General features: G+C 45.9%; 1 protein-coding gene across 1 annotated transcript in view; it reads left to right on the top strand.

Moving 5' to 3' along the window:
- The window catches only part of Zan (zonadhesin), a 108,383-nt gene that overhangs the window by 23,237 nt on the left and 68,829 nt on the right, over positions 1-16,317 (top strand). Inside the window, 11 exon segments of the mRNA XM_027416274.2 lie at positions 249-390; positions 4,380-4,627; positions 4,922-5,102; positions 5,762-5,873; positions 7,099-7,193; positions 8,832-9,008; positions 12,563-12,768; positions 13,288-13,429; positions 14,011-14,270; positions 14,361-14,525; positions 15,341-15,465. Coding sequence (XP_027272075.1) covers positions 249-390; positions 4,380-4,627; positions 4,922-5,102; positions 5,762-5,873; positions 7,099-7,193; positions 8,832-9,008; positions 12,563-12,768; positions 13,288-13,429; positions 14,011-14,270; positions 14,361-14,525; positions 15,341-15,465 — 1,853 coding nt within the window.

The raw sequence follows: 16,317 nt of genomic DNA, 5'->3' as shown, positions 1-16,317 counted from the left end.
TCTTTGTTTTTTTTTTTAATCTTATTAATTTTATGTGTGATGCCTGTATAGTGTGGAGGCCAGTGGAGGATGCCAGTCATCCTGCTATGTCCCTTTCTGCCATATTTCCCGGGAACACGGTCTCCTACTGCACTTGGTGTGCTACTAGGCCTACTCAATACCAGACTTTTGTACCGAAGCCTAATTTCAAGAAGACAAGAGAGCCCACAAGGAAGCCATCTCTTACTGCTTTCCCTTCTGCACCCCAGATACAGGAGCAGTGGTTTAATCCAGACTGCAAAGAGATCTGTACGTGTGAAGGCAACAACAATATTCGCTGTCGGCCCTGGAAGTGTAAGGCTCAGGAAGCCTGTATCCATAAGAATGGCATATTAGGCTGTCATGCCCAAGGTGAGCAGTCAAGTCACCACAGAAGGTGAGCAGGGGCTTCATCTGAGAGGATGGTGACAATTAATATTGATTGTCAACTTGACAGGTTCTAGAAACACTTATGAAACAAGCCTTTGGTTGAGTCAGTGCGTTTCTAGATTCAGTTAACTGAAGGGCAAAGACCCACACTGGATGTACGCTCCATTCCATGGGCTGGGGTCCTGGACTACCTAAAAAGGAGAAATCAAGTGGAGTACCAGCGTCCATCTCTCTGCTTCCTGACTGAGGATGCAGTGGGAATTGTTCCACAGTCCCTTCACCATGCCAGTCCCAACAGAAGGGATGCCAGAACACCCCATTCTTACCTTAAGTTGCTTGCTTTAGGATTTGGTAATATAGTAAACAATACAGAAAGTAAAATATAGTAAAGTAATATAGAAAGCATTGCCAAAAGCATCTTCCCCCCAAAATAGGGGCTCAACTAGAGATTGTGTGTCAATCATCTTATTGAGACTGGAACAAATATTGAGAAAGACCCATTTATTTTGGTTATCAGCCTAGCTTTTAACGGCTGAGCCATCTCTCCAGCCCAAGAAAGACCGATTTATAAAAAAGCAACGTTTAGCTGTTGTGGTGCCTGCCTGTAATCCCAGAATTTTTGAGGTGGAGGCAGGAGGATGAATCAGGAGTTTGAGTCCAGTCTAGGCTACTAGACTGGGTCTGTCTCAATATTTAATTTCAAATTACATGTTTGGGTCTCTGTGCATGTGACTGAGTGTACATGTGAGTGTAAATACCTGAAGAAGCCAGATAGGGTGCCACATTCCTCCGAGTTACAGCTGCAGACAGTTGGAGTCACCCTAAACCCCACATCGTGGGTGCTGGGAACTGAATTCTGGCTGCAAAAGCAGCGAGTCCTCTTAACTTACCCTACACCATCTTTCCAGCCCAGAGACTGAAGAAAAAAACCCAAACAACAACAACAACAAAATAATAACAACTCTTTCCAGCCCAGAGACTGAAAAAAAAAAAACAACCCCCCCCAAAAAAACAATAGCAACAAAACCGCAATAAATAAATAAATAAATAGGGAAGAAAAAAAGAGAGGAAGGCGACAGAAGGTGATTCTGGGGGAAAAAAAGTGAATCTGTGAAACCAGGAGCTTGACAGAATATTCTGCTCTGTGCTGTGAGGAGCCTAAAGTGCAACAGGAAATCTCTTCAGGAAATTCCAGCAGGAAAGATAGAAAGAGCAACTGCCCAGCGAGGAACTCTAGGACGGGGGAACAGCTGTGAGGAGCACCACAGGTATTTCCGGGAGAAGCGGCTGTAGGAAACTGACAGGTGCTTCCGGGAGAAGCTGCTGTGGGACCGCGACGGGCACTTCCGGGAAGAGCCGCTGTGAGGAACAGGAAGGGAGAAGCAGCTGCTGCGAGCATGACAGGGACCTGGGTGCAGCAGTTTCCGTCAGGAGCGCCGGGAAGATTCCTCGGAGAATCTTGTGAGAAGACTCACGCAGGAAAAGAGAGGTCGCCAGGAGTGGGAAGCTAATTCCGGGAGCCCGGTGCTCTTTTCCGGAGATTTGGTGCGGTCCAGCCTTCTCAGTACACGAGCAGAGGTCTCAGCACTGCCTTTACGGGATGCTGCCGACATCCTGACACCTACCCAAGTTTCAAGAAAGAAAATGAAAAACCCTGGGTATCAAGTGATTACTTCCGTGCTTCTGGCCGTGGGAAACCTCTCTGATCTTAGAATGTGTTTCCTTCCATAACCTTAAGCTACCTCGATTCATTACTTTCTACTATTGCGTACATTTTTGGTGAGGTATTCTTTGTTGTAAGGTCTTTTATTCTTTATTCTTTTGGACTGTTTTTCGAGATAGGGTTTCTCTGAGTAGCCCTGGCTATCCTGGAACTCACTTTGTAATCCAGGCTGGCCTCGAACTCAGAAATCTGCCTGCCTCTGCCTACCAAGTGCAAGTGTTGAAAGTGTGAGCCACCACCAACTGGCGAGGTGTTTTTATTCTTTGGAGCAGATAGGATGTACACTTTCGGGAATGAGCCATTTTGCTGAGCAATGGTGGTGCACACCTTTAATCCCAGCACTGGGGAGGCAGAGGCAGATGGATCTCTGTAAGTTGAGGCCAGCCTGGTCTACAGAACGAATTCCAGGACAGCCAGGGCTACACAGAGAAACCCTGTCTCAAAAAGAAAAAAAGAAAGGGAGCGACCGAGGGAGGACCAAAAATCCAAACCAAAAACAAACAAAATACCCCAAACCATCACAAACAAAATACCCCAAATCAAAAAACAACCAAACAAAAACAAGAAATAAGCCATTTACCTTGTTTAAGGACTTTGGTTGGAGTGTATTGATTCATTGCTTTCAGAAATAAGAGTAATACAGCAATTTGCAGTCAAAAGAATTGGGCCTCTATTTTTAGTGGCTGATCATTCTGTGGAGAGTTCATGTTTTTAAGGTCAAGCTGACATTTTCTTTGGCCTAAATGTCACTAATTTTTACTTCCAAAGAGTTTCTTGGTTTGTTGTTGTTGCTGCATGCTTATTGCTTATCCTATCAGCAGGCTGAAATTTTACAGCCCTCAAATAATACAGGGGAGTGAATCTGCAGAACTGTTTCCATTTGAAATCAAACCATAACTGAGAGAAATCGCTGTTAAGTGTAAATTTTAGCAGGGAAATCCTAATTTGGCATTGTATCTTAAACTCTCATGATGCAAAAGCAAGGTGTTTCTCAAACCTAAGCGGTCTAGTTTGTTTTCTGTGCTGTGATAAACATCAGAACCAAAAGCAACTAGGGGAGGAATAGGATTATTTCAGTTTACAGGTTAATAGTCCTTCATTGAGGGAATCCACAGCAGGAACCTTGAGGCAGGAACGAAAGCAGAAGAGCATGAAGAAATAATGCCAATTGCTTGCTTCCAAAGTCAAAGTCAGCTATCTTTCTTAAACAGCCTAGGATCGCACTGCTTACAGTGGACTGGGCCCTCCTACATCAACTAAGAGTCACAAAATTGCCCCCCAGAGATGCTCACAGGCCAATCTGGTGGAGTCAATTTTGCAGTTGAGGTCCCCTCTTTCCAGGTGTGTCACGTTGTCATCTGAAGCTAATGATGGCAATTTAACCCCACATTTAAGGCTGTCTACTGTGATTTGTAATGCTCAGTTCCATTTCCCCAATTTTTTATGGGTTTGGATATATTCCTACTTTTGTTCATTTGAGCTTAAGATAGAAGCAACTCAGGGTCCTAGAAACACAGGTCTTTTTGCCCCAGGGCCAGTAAGTGTTCAGAGAGTGGTGGAAGGAGCGGGAATAGTTGGGAACAGAGGGGCAGATGTCTTGAAGTCTGTTGACTAGGATGTTAGCTCACAATCCTTTGAGGCTGTGTACTACTTTGAAGCCATTTGTGTAGAAGTGATTGGACTGTGTGAAAAATCAATAAATGTTTCATTATTTAATTAAAGGAGGGAGGAGGAAGGTGAGGACAAGAAGGAAGGTTTCTTTGGGAGGTTTCAGTATGTGATCATTTGATCTTGTTGATTTGCTCCCATGGTTAGGCAGCCCATTCTGTTGGGAAACATGGCAGAACAAAACATTCCTTACGTCATGGCTGGAACATGAGGGAAAGAACGAGAAAGAAGCTAGGACCCCACAATCCCCTTCAACAACATCCCCCCAATGACCCCAAACCTTCAAACCTTCCACCACACCTAAAATTTCCACCGCTTCCCAATAATACTGAGCTGGAGAATCAAGATTCTGGGACATGGGTCTTTGGGATTCCAGATGGAAACTTTCAGAGTAGGATCAGCATCTTTAAGGGCTCAGAAAGTGAAGTTGAGTAAGGGAGTCTCCTTTCTTGGCCTTTCTGAGCCAAGTCAATGTGTCATGGGTACCGCCTCAAAACAGCCTCCCCAAGATGACAACCTTGATTTGAGGCTTCTGGGGTGTGGGGCAACAAGACACCAAAGCCTGTCCTCTCCTCTCCAGGTGCAGCCACCTGCATTGCCTCAGGTGACCCCCACTACCTGACATTCGATGGAGCTTTGCATAATTTTATGGGCACCTGCACTTATGTACTGACCCGGCCTTGCTGGTCCAATATTCAAGAAAATAACTTTGTTGTGAGTGTCACCAATGAGATCCGTGATGGCAACTTGGAAGTCTCCAATGTCAAAGCTGTCCATGTGCAGGTCTTTGACCTCAAAATCTCCCTGTTCAAAGGTCGAAGGGTCGTGGTATGTGTCTTCCATTGCCTTCTAGACCTCACACCAACACCCACTCTCTTTCTTCTTCCTTTTTCTTTAAGTTATTGCTATTTTGAGGTAGGGTCTCATGTGTCCTCGCTGGTCCAGAACTTTTTATGTAACTGAGGATAACTTTTGAATTACCAACCCCTACTGCTTCTACCTCCAAGAGCTGAGCTTCAAGTCACCTCCATCCTGTTCTCCGTTTTTTAAACTGTGCCCCATTTGGTCTTTGTTCCAAGTTTCTGACCCTCTCTCTCTACTATATCCTGCCCATTTCTGCAGCTGAACAACCAACGGGTGACACTGCCTGTGTGGCCTTTGAAAGGACGGGTGACTATTAGGTCGAGTGGCATCTTTGTCCTGCTCTACACGAACTTTGGGCTTCAAGTTCGATATGATGGAAACCACCTGGTGGAGGTGACAGTGCCATCCTCATACACTGGCTCACTTTGTGGGCTGTGTGGTAAGACCCTTGGGGAAATCTGTCCCCCTCCCCATGTCTCCACTGGGTGTTCTCAGGACTTTCCAACCAAGGAATGAATTGAGGACAATGGGCCCAAAAGTAGGTGCCGAGGAAAGCCAGATGGAAAAAGGGAAGGGTTTTTAGATGTGATGGTACATACCAGTAACTATGATACTCAGGAGGTAGAGGCAGGAGAATCGGGAGTTCAGGTCATCCTCTGCTAGGTGGTGAGTTCAAGGGCAGCCTGGGCTTCATAAAAACTTGCTTCAAAACAAAGATGAAAGGTAGAATGGGAGTGTAGCCTAGTTGGTAGAGCTCTTACCTTGAATGTAGGAAGTCTTGGGTTTCATCGCAGTACTGTATAAACTGGGTAGTAGTGCATGCCTATAATATCAGGACTTGGGAGATGAAAATAAAAGGACGAAGAGTTCAAGGCCATCCTTAGCTACATAATTATTAGTTCAAGACTAGACTAGTATACCTAAGACTTTGTCATTTAAAGGGGGAAATCCAGAAAAAAAAGACAAAAGGGTTAGCTTTGATATGGCATTAAGCAATGTGTCTTCTAGTTGGGAAGGAGGTGGCCTCAGTGCTACTTTGTGGGTTCAAGGGCAACCCTATGCAACATATGCCACCCCTATGATGTCTCTCCTCCTTAGGGAACTATAACAATAACAGTTTGGATGACAATCTTCGTCCAGACAGAAAGCCTGCAGGCAGCTCACTTCTGCTGGGAGCTTCTTGGAAAATACTTGAAGCCTCTGAGCCTGGGTGAGCTGGGTATAGGGATCTGGGATTAGGTGAGTTGAGCCTGGGTGAATGGTGCTTGGGTGAGATAGGTCTGGTGAGGGCTGAACCTTAGGGAGCTAGGCCTAGGAGAAATTGGCATAGGGAGACAGACATGGGGGAATTGATATTCTGATGAACTGGGCCTAGGAAAACTGGCCCCTGAGGAAAAGTCTGCAAGTGAGCATCCTTTGTATATCTGGGCTTCCTCTGTACTGCAACCCTGCTGTCGGGAATCCAGTCAATTGCATTCTTCATCCTCTCCTAGCTTCCAGTGCTGGGGATGGAACTCAGGGCTTTGCCCATGACAGATGCACACTTAACAAGTGGCTGCAAGTTTGAGAGGTTGTCCCAGCAGGACTGGGTGTACAACCCAGTGGTAAAGTGATCTACTACTAGCATTCATGAAGCCCTGGCTTCCATCCGCAACACCACACAAATGAAGCACTAACAGTGCATGACTGTTAATTCCAACAGATGGGAGGTGGAGGCAGGGGGATCAGTACTTCATAGTCACTCTGGGCCATGCAGTGAATTCAAAGGTAGTTTGGGATACATGAGACCTTGTCTCAAAAAGGGGATGGGGAATGGCTCAGCATTTAAGAGTGCTTGCTGTTCTGCAGAAGACCCAGATTTGGTTCCCAGCACCGACCTGGTGGTTCACAAACACCTATAACTACAACTAAAGGGGATCTGATGCCCTCTTCTGGCCTCTCTAGGCACCTGCACTCATGTGCATATATCCATACTCAGACACACACACACATAATTAAACATAATAAACTAAAAATTAAAGAATAAATAATAAAATGTAGACAAGTCAGGCATAGTGGCTCATGCCTTTAATCCCAGCATTTGGGAGGCAGAAGCAGAAGAATTGGAAGCCAGTTTGGTCTACATGGTGAGTTCCAGGACAGCCAGAACTATGTAAAGGGTCCCTGTCTCAAAAAAAATGTAAACAGTTAAATAAAACTGTCCTAGCTCCTCAGGCCTATGTTTGCCACCTTCTCTTATTCTTGCCTTAGACACAGCCATTTGAGAAGTCCCACTGGCCTCTAGCCTTCTTCCTTCCTGATGTGTCTCCTGGCCCTTTGCATTTGAAAGCACTATTGTGTTTCCTTCCCATTTTCCCCCTATGTGACTTAGATTCACTTTAGAGAATTCTTCCTCAAACCTAACCTTTCTAACCTTTCTTCTTCCCCTCATCCAGCTGCTTTGTAGTCAGGGGCAAGTCCTCCAGCTGTGAAGAGAACAACATGGATGACACCTGGACTAAAAGATGTGCCATCTTGATGAACCCTATTGGTGAGAGGCATCTCTTCCCAGGGCCCTTTGTCCTCTGCTCAGGGCAAGAGATAGAACAGGTCATGTTGGGAGAAAGAGCCAGAGTAGAAGCAGACAGAAAGCGGGGAGGCCAACCGGAGTACAGAGTGGTTTCCTTCTTAGGAACCATGACTGACAGGCCATAGGTTCCCAGTGCATTTGGTTTTGTCATTGTTGTTTCCTTTTCTTTTTATTTATTTATTTTTGTTTGTTTGTTTGTTTTCATTTTGAGACAAGGTCCCATTGTTTCGAAGGCTGGCCTTGAACCCACTGTAGCCCAGGATGACACTGACTTCTGATCTTGCTGCCTCTACCTCTTAAATGCTTGAGATTACAGATTTTCACCACCACATCCAGTTTATGTGGTGCTGGGGAACTGAACCAGGGCATGCCAGGCAAGCAAAACTGAGCTACATTCCCAGTCCCTGATTTTTTTTCAGATAAGTTCTCAGTTTTAGACCGGGGTGGGCTCAGTCTCTCTATGTAGCTCAAGCTGGCTTCAAAATCATGGTGATTCTCCTGCCCTATTCTCTCAAGTGTGGGATTGCAGACCTGTGACTCCATGCCTGACTACATCCAAGCTTTGATGCAAGAGGATGTGAAATTAGCTGTGCAAGGGTTGAGGACATAGCTCAGTTGGGAAGTGCCTGTCTTACAAGCACAGGATCACAAGGACCTGAGTTTGATCCTTAGAACCCAAATAAAACCTGATTGTGGGACTGGAGAGATGGCTCAGAGTAAAGGCACTCAGAATCAACCTGAAGACCTGACTTCAGTTATTGGAATCCACATAGAACCAATCCCAGAAAGTTGTACTCTGACCTCCACTTGGGTATTGTGGCATGCATATACCCATTCCTCACAAAATGATAATAATAATAAAAAAACCCACCCAGGCATGTTGGTATGCATGTGCAGTCCCAGTGCTGGGAGAGGACAGACAGGTGAATCCTTGGAGCTCGCTGGCTGACCAGCTTAGCTGCCTTGGTGTGTTCCAGCTTGGTCAATGAGAGACCATGTCCCAAAAGGCAACACAAAGGGCTGAGAAGATGGCTTGGAGGATACAGGTGCCTGCCATCAAATTTGATCCCTGTGACCCACAAGGTGGAAGGAGAGAACTGACTCTTGTGGGTTTCTTTTGACCTTCCCATGTGTGCTGTGGGACATGTGCCTCTACACACACACACACACACACACACACACACACACACACACACACACACATGAGCGTGGGGCTAGTGAGATGGCTCAGCAGGTAAAGGTTCTTGCTCTAACTTGAGTTTAGTCCCTAGAAATCATGTAAATTTGGAATAAAAGAACTAACTCTACATACTCGTTCTCTGACCTCCACATACCATAGCATATATACCCATACATATATTGTACATATATGTACATACACAGCAATAATAATAATAATAATAAATAGTAATAATAAATATATTAAAAGTCAAGGTGATGGTTACTGAGGAATGACACCTGAGGCTGTCTCTGGGCTTGCATGCACCTGCACACACATACAGATACACATATAGCCCCTAAATTAGCTGCACAGAAGCTTCAAGGCCCAGCTTGCCCACTGGGCTCACCCTCCTCTCCTCTGCTTCGTTTTTCCTCCAGGGCCCTTCTCCAATTGCCACGAGGCAGTGCCCCCTCAGGCCAGCTTCTCCAGTTGTGTGTATGCCCAGTGTGGGACCAAAGGGGACACCCTGGCCCTGTGTCGCTCCCTGCAGGCCTATGCAACCCTGTGCGCCCAAGCTGGCCAGGTGACTACCTGGCGCAACAGCACCTTCTGCCGTGAGTGATCCCCACTCTAGCTCCTACAGCCCTTGGTGAACCCTGAGAACCCCGTCCTCTCCTATCCCAGTGCTGTCCCTTAGCCTGCATCCACACCCATAGGAAACTCTCTCCCTTTCTGCACTCTGCCTCTCCTAGCTGGGCTCTTTCTTAGAGTGCCCAGAGACTTCCTCCGTCTTTGTTTCCCTGCCTTCTTTTTCTTTCTTTTTTCTTCTTCTTTTATCCTTCCTTCTTCTTCTTTTCTCTCTCTCTCTCTCTCTCTCTCTCTCTCTCTCTCTCTCTCTCTTTCTTTTTCTTTCTGAGGCAGGATCTCAGGATCTCATGTAACCCAGGCTGGCCTCCAACTTCCTGTGTAGGTGAGGAGAGTTGGGATTACAAGTATATACCACCATGCCTGACTGTCTGATTTTTATAGGATCAAAAATTTGGCCTTGTGTCTAGTTATTGACCCCTTCTCCCAGGTTTTAACAAGACCCCTTTTAAAAATATTTTTAATTAATTACTTAATATTGAGACAGAATCTCACAATGTAACACTGGCTGCCTGGAACTGGCTATGTAGATCAGGTGCAGAGATTGGCCTGCCTTCTGCCTCCCCAATTGTGGAATGCATGGGCCATCCTCTCAGCCAGGAGCAATCTTTAAATTGTTTTAAATTTATTGTGTTTTCTGTTTGGATTTGTTGGTTTTTACTGTGTGTATTTGTATGTGATGTGCATGTGGGCATGCTTCCCTTTTCTTTCTTTCATGTGTGCATGTAGAGGTCAGAGGACAACTTTCAGGAGTTGGTTCTCTCATCCATCATGAGGGTCCTGGGATCAAACTCAGGCCAACAGGCTGTCAGCAAGCACACTGACTCTCTGACCCATTACTGGCCCCGGTGTATTCATTTTTGCATGTGTGTGTGTGTGTGTGTGTGTGTGTGTGTGTGTGTGTGTGTGTATAGACCACAAGTTGACTTCAGGTGTCTCCCTTGATCTTTTTCCACTTTATTTGCTGAGACAGGGTCTCTCAATAAACCTGGAACTTTTTCACGGGCTAGTTAGTCAGCTTGCCCCTGGGACCCCTGTCTCAGCCTTCTGAATCATGGGATAACAGGTAGACAACCACATCCACCCAGCTTTTATGTGGTTGCTGGGGCTCTCAATTCTAGTCCTCAGTTACTTGGCAAACACTTTACCTGTTTAGCCATCTTCCCAGTCCCATTCATTTGGTTTTGTTAAGTAGCTCCAATTGCCCTTGAACTCTCTGTACAGTCTAGGGTATTCTCAAACGGCCTCTTGCCTGCTGGGATTTGAGACTTATAGCTCTCCTTTTCCCTCTTTGTAGTGCTAAGGATCAAGCCCAGTGCTTTGTGTATGCTAGGCAGAGCCACTGTCATGGAGTTAAATCCCATTTGAACCATTTAGGGGAAATAGTATGGCAGTTCCTAAAAATAATTACATTTACCATCTGACCTGCAATCCAGTCCTGCATATGTGCAGAAAACAGTAACTTATTAGAACCAAAATTCTTCCACAAAAGTCTATACAAATCTTTTATCACAGCCAACAAGTGGACACAAGTCTGGGCTAGAGGTGCTGACCTGTAATCCCTGTACTTGGGAGACACAGGCAGGAGGAAGGATGGTTGGAGGTCAGCCTGTGCTATCTAGCAAGATGCTTACAAGAACAAAAAGATTGGAAACAATTCAACTGTCTTGTCAACTGTGAAGTGGGTAAATAAAATATGGCATATTCATACAATTATGTAGCTATAAAAAGAATGAAATTCCAGTTCAACATGGATGAATGTTGAAAACTATGTTCACTAGAGAAGCCACAGAGGATCGTATGTGATACCATTTGTATAAAATGTTCAAAACCATTTTGGACATTTTTGAAAATTTCTTATTTTTTGCTTATTTTTTTAAAATTTCATTTTGCATATCAACCACAGTTCTCCCTCCCACCCCTCCTCCTGCATTTTGGACATTTTTAAGTGTACAAATTAAAAGCTTCAATGGTAAGAAGGACATTCACTTTCTTATATAATCACCAACTCCTACCACCAGCCGTCACCTGAACCTTTTCTTTCCCAGCTGTAAGTCTGACCCATTAACACTCCATCCCACACCTGCCTCAGCCCTGCGTCTCTACAAACTTAATTTCCTGTAAGAATAGGTATGGTGGTCTGTAACGATAACTCTTTCGGCCAGCTGCTTGGTTTCTGCCACTGCTTTAGGGCCCCAAATAACACACAGAGTCTTATATTAGTTACAATGCTGCTGGCCAATGACTAGGATTTCTTATTTGCTAATAAGAAATAATTTGCTCTTAATTATCAACCATAACTACTAATCTATTTATTTTTATAAGGACTTATCTTACCAGAGGATGCCGGCCTTATTGTGTCCTCTCTTCCTGGGATCACATGGCAACTCCTCCCTTTCCTACATTTCCCAGGATCCTCCTTCTCTCTTAGTCCCGCCTAACTTACTTCCCTATTGGCCAACAGTGCTTTATTTATCAACCAGTAAGACAAACATATGCACAGAAGGACCTCCCCCATCAGTGGTCCATGCCTGTAATCCTAGAACTTGAGAGGTGGAGGCAGGAAGGTCAGGAGTTCAAGGTCAGCCTGGGCTACATAGTTAGACCCTTTCTATCTCTCCCTCCTCTTTCTTTCTGCCTCTCTCTCTCTTGTCTATCTCTCCCTCCCTATGTGTGTATCTGTCAATAACTCTGTCTGCCTCTCTCTCTCATCTGTTTGTCTTTCCCTCTCTGTGTGCATGTCTGGCTGCCTGTATCTCTCTCTCTCAAAAACAGTGGGCAGCACCTGAGAAATGATAAATGGGGTTAGGCTTTAGCTTTAACATCCTTGCATAAACACACTCATCCCCACACATATAATATGTTTCCTGTGATAACTAACACCTTTCCCTTAGCATGATTTTCCAGGTTCATCCATGTTGTAGCATATACCAGGGCATTCATTTTTGAGGAGGAAGATGGAATTTTAGACAGGATTTCATGTAGCTCATTCTGACCTTGAACTCATGGCAATATTCCTGCATCAGTTTCAGGAGATCGGGATTTTAAGTGTGTCCTGCCATGTCCAGGTCATACTTCCTTTGGAAGCCTAAATAATAGCTCACTGCAGAGCTGTGAGAGCCCAATATTGTAGTTCATGCTTGTAGCTGCAGCAATTAAGAGGCTGAAATAAGGAGGACTATGAGTTTGAGGCCAGCTTGGGCTACAGAACTGTAGCCTGTACTGGTCAACCAGTTAATCAATTAATAAAATAGGATATGGTGACACATACTTGTAATCCTAGAACTGGGAAGATGGAGGCAGGAGAATCAGGAATTCAAGATCATATGCGACTACATAGCAAGTTCAAGGCTAGCCTGGGCTACATGAGACCCTATCTCAAAAGAAGAAAAAGATTTAAAAACCTATCACATAGATAGACCAGGGTTCCTCACTCATCAATGAACCTTCCCAGGAGCTGTCACTCCAAGGTCAGGAGCTAGCCGTGCCATTCTGCCTTTCTTAACATTTGTGTTCTTCTTAGCTCTGAGGTGCCAACCTGGGAGCAGCTACAACCCATGTGCGAACCCCTGCCCAGCCACTTGCCTCACCCTAAGCACCCCAAAAGACTGTCCAGCCCTGCCCTGTGTCGAGGGCTGTGAATGCCAGAAAGGCTACATCCTGAGTGGAACCACCTGTGTGCCCCTCAGACATTGTGGCTGCAGCGACCAGGGCGGCTCCTACCACCTGGTGAGAGGCCGTATGGCAGGGGATGCTCCCCCTTTCTGGCTTCATGTGGGCATGGGGAGGCAAAAGAAAGGTGGAGGCCTCAGAGCACAAGAAAAGGTGGGGAGGGACAGAGCGGGGGTGGGGGTGGGGTGAGGACAAAGGCTACATATTGAGAAGCTGAGAACAATAGGGATGGAGACCCAGGTGTGGGGTGTACACCAGGAATCTCAGCACTTGGAATGCTGAAACAGAGGGGTCATGAGCTCAAGGGCAGCCTGGGCGACATAGTGAAACCCAGTCTCAAAGAAAAGATGGATGGGCAGATAGAAGGAAAACAGAGGTGGGGGAGGAAGGAGGAGAGGGAGAAAAGGAAGGGAGGGAGGGGAAGAAAGTGAAGGGAAGGGGGGAGGGAAGGAAGGGAGAAAGATGGGGAAAGGGAAGGGACCAAATACAGTTACCCTTCTGGGTTGGGGAGGGCTCCTCCCATCTCCAGTTTCCAAGTTTCCTATTGGCTCTGCTGATGATGGCCATGCCCCACAGTTGGGGGAGAGCTGGTACACAGAGAGGACCTGCACCACCCTCTGCACGTGCTCCATCCACAGCAACGTCACCTGCAGCCCCACAGCCTGTGAGGCCAACCACGTGTGCTTGCGCCAGGATGGGCTGCTGCGCTGTGCTGCCGGTAAGCAGGGCCATGCCGCAAGAGAACCTTCGGCCATTAGGAGCAGCTTTCCCAGTCCTCCACACTTGCTCCCGACATCCTCTGTTGTAGAGGTTGACATAGCCTCACTATACCTGAAGGACTATGGCAGAACTCCAACTGCCAGCCCCTCACCCCCACCCTAGGCTGGTCTTGAACTTCTGATCTTGCATTCAAACTACCACACATAGCACATTGTAAGTCCCTAGCTGTGTGAGTCACACCCTACCCACCCTCAAGAATTATGCTAGCAGATCCTCAGACTTTGATTCTTTTCTTTTCTTTTCTTTTTTTCATTTTGGTTTTTCGAGACAGGGTTTCTCTGTGTAGCTTTGGAGCCTATCCTGGCACTCGCTCTGGAGACCAGGCTGGCCTCGAACTCACAGAGATTCACCTGCCTCTGCCTCCCGAGTGCTGGGATTAAAGGCGTGCGCTACCAACACCCGGCTTGATTATTTTCTTAAATGTGGTCCTCCTCTCTCTTGTCTGGACCAGGCAGAGAGAAGGATGGACTGTGTTCCTAGGGATTTGGAATGATCCCTCAGTCACCTCTTTCTCCACAGAGATGGGAGAGTGTCACATCTCAGAAGATTCTCAGATTGTGAGCTTTGATGGCCATATCCATCCTATCCAAGACATGTGCACTTACGTCTTGGTCAAAGTGTGCCACCCCAACATGAACCTGCCTTTCTTCACGATCAGTGCCAAGACTGACAAGGATACCCTCAGTAAAACCAGGACTTTTAGTGTCTATCAGATATACATTGACATCTTTAGCTTCCGAGTCACTCTGCAAAAAAAACATACAGTCCTGGTGAGCTGGGTTCAGGGACAGGCTGGGAAGGAGGAGCGAACCCTGGGAGAAGAGGTCTCTGGTTGCTCCATCTATTCATGGTTCTGTCTTCCTCTTCAGATCAATGACACGCAGGTCACCCTTCCTGCCACGACCCAGATCCCAGGAATCAGCATCACGACTGAAGATGTCTACACCATTGTCACAATTAAGGATGAAGTTCAAGTCAAATTTGAGAGCAACAGTTTCTTAGATATCAAAATCCCTGCATCCTCTAATGGAAAGGTGAGAAGGAAAACACATGGCTGTGAGGGTGAGGAGGTGACCTTTTTTGGGGGGGGGTAGAATGGCATCCCATTCTAAAACTCTGAAGAGGTCATTCATTCCCCAACATAGAGGAAGAAGGAAGAATGTTCCTATCTATGTAGGTATGGCAAGCATGCAGCAATGAAAAATGCCCTTAGTGCCTGGTATTTTGGCACACACCTCTCTAATCCATGTACTTGAGAGGCTAAGGATGGGTGGTGGTATGCTCCAGGCTATCCAGAGAGACCATGTCTCAAGAACTAGAAGGTATAGGTTTTACTTTTTTATGATTTATGTATTTAAGTGCTTTATCTGCATGGACACCTTTAGGTCAGAAGAGGGCACCAGATTTCATTGCAGATGGTTGTGGGCCACCATGTGGTTGCTGGGAATTGAACTCAGGACCTCTGGAAGAGCAGCCAGTGCTCTTAACCTCTGAGCCATCTCTCCAGCCCCCAGGTTTTACTTCTTTTGGAAGAGTGCCTACCTACTATCCAGGAAGCCCTGGGTTCCATCCCTGTAATCCCTGCACTTAGGATTTGGAAGCAGAAAGATCAAAAATTTAAGACTATCCTCAGCTGCATATCAAGTTTGAGGGCAGCATAGGCCACAGAAGATTCTGTTTCCAAAGAATAAAAACTAAAATAATGAACAGGCAATGAGGGCCGTAGCTCAGCGGTAGAACACCTACGTAAAGCCCAGGGTTTCATTCCCAGGACCAACCAAAAAAAACAACCCCACACTAAAATGCTACCATTTTAGCCCTGAAAACCCACTCCCCTCTGCCTTCCCAGGTCTGCGGTGTGTGTGGGAATTTCAATGGTGAAGAAGAGGATGAACTGATGACATCCAATGAGGAACTAGCCCAGGATGAACAGGAGTTCATGGATAGCTGGAAAGATAAGGACATCGATCCAAAGTAATGGTCCTCTAAGTCTGGCCACCTGTTCTTCCCTTTCTTCCTCCTCTTTTCCTCCTTCCCTTCCTACTCCCTTCCATTCCTTTCTTCCTCCCTTCTCCCCATCCACCCTTTTCAAGACAGGGTCTCATTGTGTAGCCCTGGCTGGCCCGGGACTTGATAGGTTGACCAGGTTACCCTTGAACTCACCAATGTCCTCTTGCCTTTGCTTCCTGAGTGCTGGAATTGCAAGCATGCATCACCACACTTAGCTTCTTTCTTTTAGTTTTTGTAGTACAGGGGATCTCAGACATGCTAGACAAGGACCCTACACTGGAACTATATTCCCAACCTCCATTTTATTGTATCTATTCTTATTGTGTATATATGATGTGTGTGTGTGTGTGTGTGTGTGTGTGTGTGTGTATGTAAGGCAGAATCTTATTTCACAACAGCCTCAAACTCACCTGTTGCTAAAGATGACCTTGAACAACTAACTTTCATTCATTCATTCGTTCATTCATTCATTCATTTTGAGACAGGGTTTGTTTTTGTAGACTTGGCTGTTCTGGAGCTCAATCTGTAGACCAGGATGTCCTGGAACTCACAGTGATCCACCTGCCTCTGCTTCCCAAGTGCTGGGATCAAAGGCATATACCACCACACCCAGCAACTTTTTTTAAAGAAGATTTATCTATTGTATTTTATGTGTATGAGTGTTTTGCCTGTATGTGTATATATGCACCATATGTGTTCCTGGTGCCCTCTGTGATCAGAAAAGGGTACTGGATTCCTTGAAACTGGAGTTATAGATGCCTGTGAATTATCCCATGGGTGCTGAGAACTGAACCTGGGTCCTCTGCATGAGCAACA

The sequence above is a fragment of the Cricetulus griseus genome, chromosome 4 (genome assembly GCF_003668045.3).
Source record: "Cricetulus griseus strain 17A/GY chromosome 4, alternate assembly CriGri-PICRH-1.0, whole genome shotgun sequence".
Lineage (NCBI taxonomy): Eukaryota > Metazoa > Chordata > Mammalia > Rodentia > Cricetidae > Cricetulus > Cricetulus griseus.
Note: the sequence above shows the minus strand (reverse complement) of the source record. Positions and strands in the feature narration are given on the sequence as shown.